The sequence below is a fragment of the Calidris pugnax genome, unplaced genomic scaffold (assembly GCF_001431845.1).
Source record: "Calidris pugnax isolate Ruff unplaced genomic scaffold, ASM143184v1 scaffold50, whole genome shotgun sequence".
In the NCBI taxonomy this organism is placed as follows: domain Eukaryota; kingdom Metazoa; phylum Chordata; class Aves; order Charadriiformes; family Scolopacidae; genus Calidris; species Calidris pugnax.
In genome coordinates this window covers 5788847-5800245 of record NW_015090780.1, presented here as the reverse complement: position 1 = coordinate 5800245, position 11399 = coordinate 5788847, and the positions used below count along the sequence as shown (strand labels likewise).

The following is an 11399-nucleotide window of genomic DNA, read 5'->3' as shown; positions in this document are numbered from 1 at the left end:
GCATGGCATGGATTGAAAGGCATCATTTGCAATAGAAAGTTGGTGTTGATGAGCCACCCCATTTCACGCTCATTAAATTCACCTAGAATTTACTAGGTGAATTTACTAGAGAAAGAGGTAAATGAAACTGGACCCAGAAACTCAACAAACTGGTCACTTCACTGCAGATGCTTGGGGTTATGTCTGAGAAATAAAACCTCACACTGGGAAGAGATTGAGGAGAAAAAAAAATAGGAAAAAAACCCAGAGAATCGGTTGAAATTTTGAGGACTTCAAACCATGAGAGCCAGGTTTAATGGCACTGCATTTTTAGACACTCTCCCACTACCCCTCTGTGCCTTTACAGACCCTACCCACCTCCTGACCTCTCTATGGGGTTTGGTGGCCAGGTAATGCCATATGACAAGACAATCTTGTTACTTAACAACCTCCAGTCCCCGCAACACCTCCTTATTCACTGCTCAGTTTTAAACATGATGCATATATCCACCCAAAACCTGCTGAGGTAACCAGTGGTGGTTTTTTTTTTGTAGCAAACAAACCAGTTGGGATCACAGAACACCCACCACCATCTCTAGCCCCCAAAAAATCCCAGCCCCAACACCACCATTCACACATCTTGACTCAAGAGGGCAGTAGATATTATATTTCTGTTTCTCTTTTGGTTGGTATCTCATTTACAATATCCACCACAGTTTTCTACCCCCCACCTCCCTCTCCCCAGTAGGACAATGCACATCAATGAGCTGGAATTCCCCCAGGAACAGTGGGAGACAGCATAGAGGGAGCCGCCAGCAGGGGCTCATTGGGATGCTTCGGGGAGTGCTGCTGGGAAAGGGAGGACTGGAAAACTGAATGCAAGGTCCAAAGGAGCAAGAGACCAGACACTGGTTACTTGTGATGCTAACGATGACTTTGTTTTTCCCCTCTCCACAAAGGGAGGGTTACTGTTTCTTTAATAAGGCACTAAATAGACATGTTACATAAAGGAAAGATACATTTTAAAAACTCTTATAAATTCAGTTTTGTACCTTTCATGACAAACTAGATTTGTTCTGTTGCATTACTTTGTTTTTTGTGGCTTTTTTTTTTAGGTCATTAAAATTTAAGTTACATGACTGTAAAGCTATGAAGATTTCAAGAGCTATGGAAAAACATTTTGAAATATTGAGAAGCTACTGGACTATTTCTAGGCAAAATTAAAAAAAAAATCAAACTTCAAGTTCAGCTATTCAGTATCATCTTTAAAATATATATTAATATTGTTCAAATTGTCAGAACTTCAAAACCGCTCTCATGGTGGGTTTTTTTCAAGTAATAGAAAAGTTGCTTAAAAATAAGTTATTGCCTTTATATCTTTCATTTATGTCACTCTACTAGATAGCATCCTGCAGAAAATTAAACCACTCCTCCTTGTAAAATCATTGCTCTCTGTGGTTATTTTACCAACCCTTCATCACGCTCGGTAAGATGCTCTCCCAGCCAGGGCAGACAGGACCCAGAACCGGTTCTTTCCCTTTTGCTTTCTCCCACACTCAGGTTCCTCACTTGCTCACTCTGTCACATACAAATTCACTGTGAGGGTAAGACACCTACCAGACACCTGCATAATATAAAAATGTAAACAATAGCATAGTAAGACAAAATGCTTCCGACACCAAGATAAATTAAAGTCACAGAATGCCCGGCGGGCGGGAGGGCAGGTGGGACCGTGCTGCCATGGATGAGAACATTTTTAGAAGAAGTAAAGGGGGTTTACTTCTAAAGCATTAAGCGTATTTCTTTAGACTTTAATTAATACATCACAGGAGCAGATTCATTTCCACCTACTGTATCCGATGCCTCTTTAGATAGGATAAGAAAGTAAAAAATAGCAATGATCAGAGGCAGCCCTGGGGATGGTGGAGCTGTGAGACATGGCTGCGCCCATTTATCCCAAATAAATGTTTGGGAGGTTAATACAAAATGGAACTTACTTTCACCACCACCACACTTTTCAGCTCATACTTTACATGAGATATTTTAACCCCAGCTGAAAGGCAGCCAGTGGGTACATTACCATTTACTCAGATGAATTTCCATAATCGCTGCTTAACTCCAAAATAGGGCCCTTCAGTTGAACAGCAAAAGAAATGAACCAAAAACCACTTTGTTCCTTCAGACACAGAAGTTTATTCTCAATCCCACCACCCCCCTCCAAAAAGTTAGAGGTTGTCCAGAAAAAAAAAAACAAAAAAAAAAAACAGCAAAAGTTGGCTCATAGAAATTTCCTGAACTGGAACACCCAACAGGATTATTTTTAGTTCAGGTTTTAACATTTTATTCCCCCAAAAAATTAAGGGTTGCCAAAAAAAAAAAAAAAAAAAAAAAAAAAAATCAAGTCATTTTTGTCTGCTTCAGCCTTTACGGACTCTCAGAAGCAGGGAGTTTTCATTTTACCTTTTTACTCCTACAATCCTACCGGATGACATACAAATACACACCAACTCCTCTTCCTTTGTAGGGAATGTATAAAGCCGTGACTGTCAGCAACCACACGCAAGGACTCTGGAAATTAAGGAATTGCATAAGATGCAGTCTCGCTCACCGCTCCTCCCAGGGCTGGCATCTCCACTTCAGGATTTTTCCACCCCCTTCCAGCTACTTTGTTCTTCACTTCAACATATGTCCCTTAACAGGCTCATGGTAGACATGATAGAGGCTTTGACCAACACAAGCACTGACATATTTATATTAAAAAATAGTGCAAAATTTCAACATTTATATAAATAACTCTAAACCCCTGCTTTTGATTTTTTTTTGTTGTTTTGGTTTTTTTTTTTTACAAGGTAATACACACTTTTTGAGTTGGCACTCAAAAAAATTGCCATTTTTCTTCTAGTTCAGAAAACAACTTTTTTTTTGAATAGGCCTCTTCTAATACAAAAATACTCCTGCTCCTTACACATACACTTTCTCTTATTTTTCATATATATTTATATATTTATATTGCAGATCTTTAAACAAAATGTTTTTGTGCAAATATTTTGTCTTTAAAGATAAGTGAAATAAACAAAAAAAGCATTCACACAGCTCAACTAGAAACAAACAAACAAAAAAATGGACTACAGTTGCGTTTGTTGTTTTTTTCCTTTTTAAATGTCTAGACAGAGCTCAATGAAGAAATGCTTTTGCAAGCTTGGTAGGCTTGTGCATTCAGACCAGACATAACAAGTAAATATTTATACATGGAGAGATGGGGAAGGGCTATTCTTTTTCCTTTGCTCATCTTCCTCAACTCACTCACTCTCTCCTTTTTCTTTTACCAAGAAGTGCAGTGTTGCGTTTACTTTCTTGTTTATTTCTTTTTTTTTTCCTTTTTCCTTTATTTTTTTTTTTTTTAAAAAGGGTGCCCTTTTTGTTTCTCTTTCTCTTTGTTCCAGGCAGTTGTGCTCTCAAGGCCATTGATTTGTGAGTGATGGAGTCTGCTGCCCTCCAAGAGGGAGGGCATCCCGTTGTTGTTCTGCTGGTGCTGGTAAAACGTTGACCCAGGGTAGTGCCCTATCACCTCGCTGTATGTCGGCGGCGGTCCCTCCATCCTACCATTGCTGCCATAGCAGGTGGCACTGATCCCAGAGTTACTGCTGGGGGGGCATGGTCCTCCATACACAGAGTTATCTATCAAGTCACTGTCGAAGATGGTTCTGTTGGGGGGGGCCCGGACTGACTCCCTGTTGAGCTCCATCTGCTGCTCGGGGTCCCTCAGCTGCAGCGTGCAGGGTCCTTGGTACGGGGGGGGCTCCTCGCCGTCTGACAGTGAGATGGTGGGTGGCAAGTCGATCTCGTGCTGCATGTAGGGGTAGGTGGGCTGAAACCTGTTGAAGCGGTCCCTCTGCAGGAAGGATGGCACTGCCAGGCGGTCGCTGGGTCTCGGGGTGTAGATCTGCTGCTGGAAGGTAGAAGAGGAGAGAAGTGTGAGATGCTGCAGCCCAGCAGAGTGGGAGAAGCACCTGTACCCGCATCGCCCTCACCTCTGCTATTCCAGTCCCCGACACGGTGCTCTCTGAAGGCCACAGGCTCCCCTCCTGCGTGGGAAAGGAGAAGAGAGGGCAGATTGAGTTCTACAGCAGCGGGGGCTCCACTCCTGCAAACTGCTGGTGCCTGTTTCACCCACACCTGAGCCGGGGTAAAACGCTGCTGCCAATGGTCAACACGTCCCTGTCCCGGCAGCAGCAGCTCAGGGCACGTAGCCTCCTCAGCTGACAGCTCACTCTAGTGGGGATATCACATGGAGATATGCTAAGGATATTAGCATATTACCACTGAAAACACCACTTCTAATTAAAATTTTCCTCAATTTTCATCTCCATTTCTATTTAATGGATCGCTTGCAGAATGAATGATGAGAATGACACTAGCAAACAACACTCTCGCATTTGCAGACTTCCCCCCCCCGCCCACACACACCCAGCATGTTGCTCTCCCTGGTTCAAACATACCAGAGAAGTATTTTTCAATTTGTGATCCACGAGCCGTGGGTGATTCACAAGACATCAAAAAATGCTCCGCAAAATAACAACAAGATTTTTAACATAAAAAAAAAGAAAAACAAAAAAAAAACCTCACACCCACATTCTGATGCACACAATCAAGGCAAAATAAAGATAAGTGAATAACCAAATGTTAAGCCTGATTTTGATTTGGCTAAAAAAAAAAAAATAGAAATCTGTAGCAACAGGATGGTTCTAGAGTATTTTTCCCCCAAAAGGATAAGTGATCTTTGATTAAACTGAGAACTAAACTTTGATTAGATTGAGGAACTGTGGTCTAGAGGCTTTCTTACACTGCAAGCATCACATCACCCTGATCCTGCAATCCAAACCCAGGTGCCAACAACCCCAGGCATGAGAAAGCCACAAGCCAGTTTCCCCCAAAACATGAGGTTAGTTTACAATTCATGATCAAAACAAAGGTTCTTCCCATTTGCTGGTGATACTCTGAGCCTACACGGTTCCCCCCAGACACTTTAGCCTTAAGAACTAAAATATTTAAATATCACTGATATTCACATATGGCAACATCCCTCTGGCAGGCAGGGCCAGAGGAAAACAAGCCAGAAGGCTCATAATTCTAACCTGGAATAGTTGGCATGTCTGAGTTCCTTGCAGGTTAGTATCCAGTTCTGGCACTAGCAAGTCAGGCATAGGCAGAAGTATTTACCATCAGTGTAAAAAAAAAATATGCCAAAGGTGTTTCTTTTTCCCCTTTTTCCCTTTAATGTGTTCCATCCAAAGGCCATTGTGGGGCCCAGCCTCTGCAGCAGGGCTCTCAGGTGAGAAAAGCACAAGCTTTCCTAGTATGAAAATACCTATTTCTATAGCAACAGCAGTGCCGGTCCAGACAGCCCGTGCCCTGGTGAAAGCCTGTAAAAAGCTGCAGTGGTACCATAGCACCAGAGACACCTTCGCTGATAAAGTCAGGAGGGATTTTGCCTGTCTGGTGCTCCTGGACCTCCTCCAGCTGTGAAGCACATCTGGCCTCATACCAGGCTGCAGCATGCGAGGCCAATGCTGCTGCAGACTTTTGTGGCCATCCTGGTAAGCAGCTGAACAGCATCTCTGCTCCCCCTAGATGCACCTCGGAGAGCACACAAACCAGGGGTGCCTCTGTGGGCAGAGCCACCCATTAGATCCTCCCCTTCCCCTTTTCTTCTTTATTTTCCCCAACTTTGGAATATATTTTCTCTTGTGGCATCACATGTAGTATTAGATATGGAGAGAATCCTATTGGCTTCCTGTTTTTGAAGCTCAGCTCTGCACATAAACCTCAAGACAGTCCTCTTGCCAGTGATTTATATGGAAATGAGATGGGCCAGAACCTCTGCTCCAAGGAGATGCTAAATGCTACAGCTGATGTACGGGCTGTTTGAGTCACATGCTGCATAGCCCTTCCTGAGCAATGTAACACCATGTTTTATACAGACCTTGAGACTTCACACTGCAACTGTTTACACAGGCATCAACTGTTTAGTCTGGTCCATTTTACATGTATTTCTTGCCTGCAGGGATAGTCTTACAGACAAATTCCCCCAGCAGCCAAAAGACCCAAGAGGAACTGCATCTGCCACAGATCAAATCCTTGCCTTTAACCCCCTGCTTCGCCACGGTGCTGATACCAAGGGTACCCTTCATCCCTTCACCTCATCCCAAAGGACACTGAAGCAGCAGGCAAGAGCAGAAAGCACTCAGAAAATCATGTTTACTGTGCCATGCCCCCGTGGCAGACTTCCTGAGCAGCGAGTACCCCGCTGCCTTCTGCTAGATGTTTTATATTTGACTTGGCAGTGGGCAGTGCCACAGCAATATCCCATCTGCTTCCCCTCTCCTGGGAGCGATGCCAGCCAGCTCCTGCGAGGGCGGACGCAGCCCGGCACTCCCTGGGGCGCAGAGCATCGCCAAGCTCAGCTGGGGCTGCCCGCCATGGCAGGCATTGGAGAGGGCACCCACACACCCCTACCCAAGCTGCTGCACCCAAAACACCCCCTCACCCAAAGCCTGCACCTAATATCCCACCTAGGCATTCAGAGGAAAGGCTCTGGCTCACACATTAACTCATCTGTTTGTACAGATGAGGTCCAGGAACAATGCTCCAGGCAAGAAGCAGATGCCAGAGTAGCAAACCAGTAGAAACACCACTAAAATGGGACCTGCAGAGACATAAGGAAGTTCAACCAGGCCACTTGCAAGGTCCTGCATGTGGGTCAGGTCCATTCCAAGCACAAATCCAGGCTGGGCAGAGAATGTATTGAGAGGTGCCCTGAAGGGAAGGATTTGGGGGTGCTGGTGGATAAGAAGCTCAATGTGAGCTGGCAATGAGTACTGGCAGCCCAGAAAGCCCCCTGTCATCCTGGGCTGCATCAAAAGAAGCGTGGCCAGCGGGGTGGGGTGGGGGGGGCAATCTGCCCCTCTGCTCCACTCCCGGGAGGTGCCTCCCCCCGCCCCCCACCATCACTGCCTCCAGTTCTGGGGCCACCAACATCAGAAGGGCATAGACTTGTCAGAGCAGGGCCAGAGGAGGCCAAAGACAACCAGGGGGCTCAGGGCTCTCCTCGCTCATCTCTGATTTTCAGAATACTTAGGACTTGAATTCATCTCAATGATGGCTGAGTCTAGAAAGCTATTGTCTTCTGAAATGAAAGCTGAGATTCTGGTGTCTGATGAGCAATATAGCTATAAAAGCCTCCACAAGTATTCCAGGACTCACTGCAGAACCTAAAATTACTTTTTAATTTCTTTTTAGAGATCAATAATCAACTTCCATAGACTGCTTGTTTTAGTAATGTCAGAAAACTTTCTCTGTAAAGCCGCATGGTGCAGATGAAGTCTTTGAGCCTTCAGGAGGACTTGTATTTTCCATTTTGGGGCACAAAGATATGCTTGGAAATTGCATTTAAGCCACTTTGTCTTAGGGGAGTCAGATATCAGTGTTCCAAAGGTGCAGGAATAATGCCATTCTTATTGCAACAAAGTTTTTAGTAGCATTTCTTAAATATTCTAAGTTCTGGAAAAATAAAACTACTTGCTATAAAGAGACAGTTTAAGCACAGCAAGAATGGTGATGGAAAAAACACATGATGTAATACAAAAATTCCGTGCTAGCAAAAACTGCATTAAAAAAAACCCCAACCTTCAGGGAAATTAATTTCTCCTGCAGTTGTAATTTTTGATCTACAACAACAAAAAAGAACAACTCCGGGAGACCTAGCAGTATCCTAACCATAGGATGAACTACTTTAATATTTCAAAATATGAAAAGTGTGTAGGCAGCTCTGGTGCCTGTCTGCAGCCACAACAGCAAAATGAAGTTTGGGATTTAGAAAGCCCAACACCAGTTCAGCGCAAGTTTAATGGATTACATAAACCTGTACCCAGCTCAGCGCAGCCTCTGGCTGCCTTCAGCACTTGCCCATCTGGTTGAACACGGGATTGCATGCCCCCAGCACCCGGATCCTGTGGCACAGCACCGATGAATGGCCATGAGCTAAGCTCACCCTGTACCCTCCGGGGATGTGCTCCACAGCCCACAAAACACGATGTGGTTTAATCAAGCTTGGGGTTTGCACAGCTCCCCTTCCCATGGGGCGGCCTCCTCACTGCAACACCAAGCATCAGAAAGGGACCTTCCTCTGCTGTGCATGATGTGTGACAAAAAGCACCCACAGAGCAGAGGGACAGCCCACACCTGGGCATCTGCTGTCTGGACAGCCTTCAACAGCCCTGTACCAAAGACTTACTGAACAAAAGATGTCAGATACCACTCTCAAAAAAAAAAAAAAAAAAAAAGAGAAAAGAAAAAAATAGAAGAAAAAAATGGAAAAAAGGAAGCAATCCCAGTACTTGATCTTTTTTGAAGCAAGCATGGATTTGACACAAGAGAGCACAGTCCCACACCGACCACAAGCCAGCCCTGGTGTGCTCAGACAGCCCTGGAATCCAGCAGAGGAGAAAGTGCAAAGCAGTGACCTTGAGAAAGCCCTACCATTTAAAGAGCTTTAAGAACCTTTAGGGGGAACGCTGAAAAAAGAAGTGTCAGTACAAGATACCCCTGCACTGAAGACAGAGCCATGTAGGCAGTGGTGAATAGCATGTGTTCACCCTCCAAGAAAATGTGAAATCTTTCCTCTATAGGTTCTTGTATGTCTTTCTGAGCTGCTGCATTTGAGCAAATGGCATGAACCAACACCTGCCTTGAGGCTGGAGAGGCTGCCCCTCGAGTCCCCATCAGAGGCACGATTAACATGTTTCTGCTATGGCTTTTATGAAGCAGGAAGCCTGGGTTACACAGGAAACCCCTTGAGCATCTTCTTGGAGATATTTCTGCTTATCTGGCTATACAAGGGTTTTCTGACCTCCTCCACCACAGCAAGAGCAGCACCACTGGTGAAGTCCGGAGAAAGTCTTTCAGGATTTCCTATTCTTCTCAAGGCAGGCAGTTCAGTTTTTATACAGTTGCTTGAGACTCTCCAACTGGAGCCACCAAAGGACTCAATAGTTTGGAGCTGTTAAGGGCAAGGCATACGCACCCCAATCAGCTGAGGGTACATGGTGGATTCAGGAAGAGGGCACACCAAGAACAGCCTCATGCAATTACTTCACTAATGTAAAGTCTGAATTGCAAAGTTCAGGGAAAAGGCAGAGGCTATGGCTCTCCATATATTACAACATACAGCACCCTAAAGAGCCAGAGGCATCCCTAAAAGGGCACCCTCCCCAGTAACAGAGACAGAAGACAATGCCCAGACCCAACCTGGAGGGTGTCTCTTCATGCACTGCCAAGTGGCACATGAGCAAACTCAACACAAACAAATACCTTCGGCTCTAACATTTCCCCAGTGTCACATCATTTGGCAAACAGCACAGGACGACGTGGGTTGAAAGAGCAGGGGGTGACTTACCGATGAGAGGTTCTCGTCTCTTCTCCTCCCCTGGCTGTGCCGGCTGATAAAGGATCGTGCAGAGAGTTTGTAGTGGTTCAGCAGACACGTGATCACCACCACCATCACCATCATCACCACCACGATTATGATTATCTGTACAAACTCCAACTCCGCTGCAAGAGAGAGACAGACTTTAAGCCACCAGAAGAAGTATAGTATAATTGAGGTCAAGAAGGACTAATGTGGCTGAGATACCAAGGACACCACTGCATCCTTCCCCAATAAAGCTCTCACACATGCCTACCTCGGCTCTGCATGCTTTGAGCCCAGCTACTTAATTAAAAACTCAGTAATTCACCTTTTCAGTGCCACGGAAGAGTCTCCAGGAGGTATCTTTAAAGACAATCTACAGAGCAGAGTGTTTTCAAGCTACAACGCAGACAAGACGTTCCAAAGCCCTCCCAGTTGCAGTGTGCTGGATGTCCCCACTGCTGGGTACAAAACCAGCAGCATCTCAGTGCCTTACGTGCCTTGCTTGGGGCCGTGAAGCCATGAACCAGCATAATTCATCCTAACAAAACAATTTAGCTAAATGCAAGCTAAATTTCTGCAATTCTTTCCCATCACCACCACTCTTTCCTTCAGGAAGGACCAGATTGAAGTCCTCCTTGGCACAGCCTCACACCAGGCACGCATTGTCCCCTCTTTCATGGCAGTGGGACAGTGGCACGGGGAACTCATGCACAGCAGGCACTGGTGCTGGCAGCCCCCTCTCCCTGCACCAGCTCACCCATGACAGGGCACAGGCAGGGAGACCTTCTCTTCGGCGAGATGCCGGATGGGCACGACACGGCGACTCATGGGGCCCACGTACTGGAGCCCCAGACATCCCTCAGTGCGGGGCTCAGCCAGCTTGAGTGGCTTATACTGGCATAAAGGAAAACGGCCAAAAATCCTCCAAACAAGCAGCAGCAAACAACAGACTATCCGGTTAACTCCAGAGACACTTGGCAGAAGGCAGTAAGAAGCCACTCCTAAAATTTCCTAAGGAAGTAACTCCTCACACCTCCCTGAGACTAAGGAAAATCAAGTACTGGAGGCAAATGTAGCGCTGGGATCATTATTTCCATGCATTTGGCACCCAGAGCAGATGCCATCCCCAAACCGCTTGGTCACTCCTACCAAGCCCCTTGTGCCAGCAGCACCCAGGGCTCACTATGCCTAGGACAGGGCAGCAGCAACTCCAGTGCTGGTCATAAAGGAGGGGCCAGACCAGCAAAATTCAATAGTTCTGGGGATTTAAACTGTGTCTGCTTCTCAATAGGGACAGCTATAAAATCCAGTTTTGGAAAGCTGTGTCCTAGGCCATCATGGATGCTGCCATCTATATTTTATCTATACAGACAGACACACACACACCTATGTAGATACATAGGAAGACCCATCATGCCTCGAAGGGCAGCATCACACCATTTGTACCAGCTGGGGTGGCTTCCGCAAAGTCAGGAAAATATAATTTTTTTTATTTTTTCTTAATTATAGAAAGTTTTCTCCTGGCAGGTGGCATTTAAGTACCAGTAAAAGCAAATAAATGTCAAGAAAACAGCTCAGGTGGTAAGTGTTACCAGTTACCTTGGAGCTCATTCTGCTAAACAGCAGCTATTTCTGCCATTGCCCAAAATGCTTAACCAGCTCTGCCCACCACCTTCAAAAAGCAGAATTATGCCTTGAAAGCAGGAGACTTATCTATCACTTCAAGATAGACATGAGTGACCTGGAGCCCATATACTTACAGCACCCCTACACTGAAAGACTGCACATGGGATGGGAAGGGAGGGATTAAAAGCCAAACACTGCAAAGGAGTTTTGCCTTAGAAATGCCTTTTAGCTAGAGGCACCTTCTTAAAAGAGGAGCTCTGGGTCTTTCACAGCAACCCCAGCAAGGTACTCGAATGCCACTGTGAGGGGAAGAGCCTGGTAAAAC

At 45.5% G+C, this 11399-nt stretch overlaps 1 protein-coding gene across 3 annotated transcripts in view; it reads right to left on the bottom strand.

Moving 5' to 3' along the window:
• Window positions 1–2801: 2801 nt before the first annotated feature.
• The window catches only part of PMEPA1 (prostate transmembrane protein, androgen induced 1), a 45825-nt gene continuing 37227 nt past the window's right edge, over window positions 2802–11399 (bottom strand). The window contains exons 2-4 of one of the 3 annotated variants that reach the window (XM_014956710.1): window positions 9434–9588; window positions 4011–4064; window positions 2802–3928 (exon numbers count right to left, since the gene is read on the bottom strand). In XM_014956710.1, the coding sequence (XP_014812196.1) occupies window positions 3380–3928; window positions 4011–4064; window positions 9434–9588 (758 nt within the window). In that variant the 3' untranslated portion in view covers window positions 2802–3379. The remainder of the gene's footprint in view (window positions 3929–4010; window positions 4065–9433; window positions 9589–11399) is intronic. The other 2 variants (XM_014956720.1, XM_014956729.1) reach the window with 2 other exon arrangements.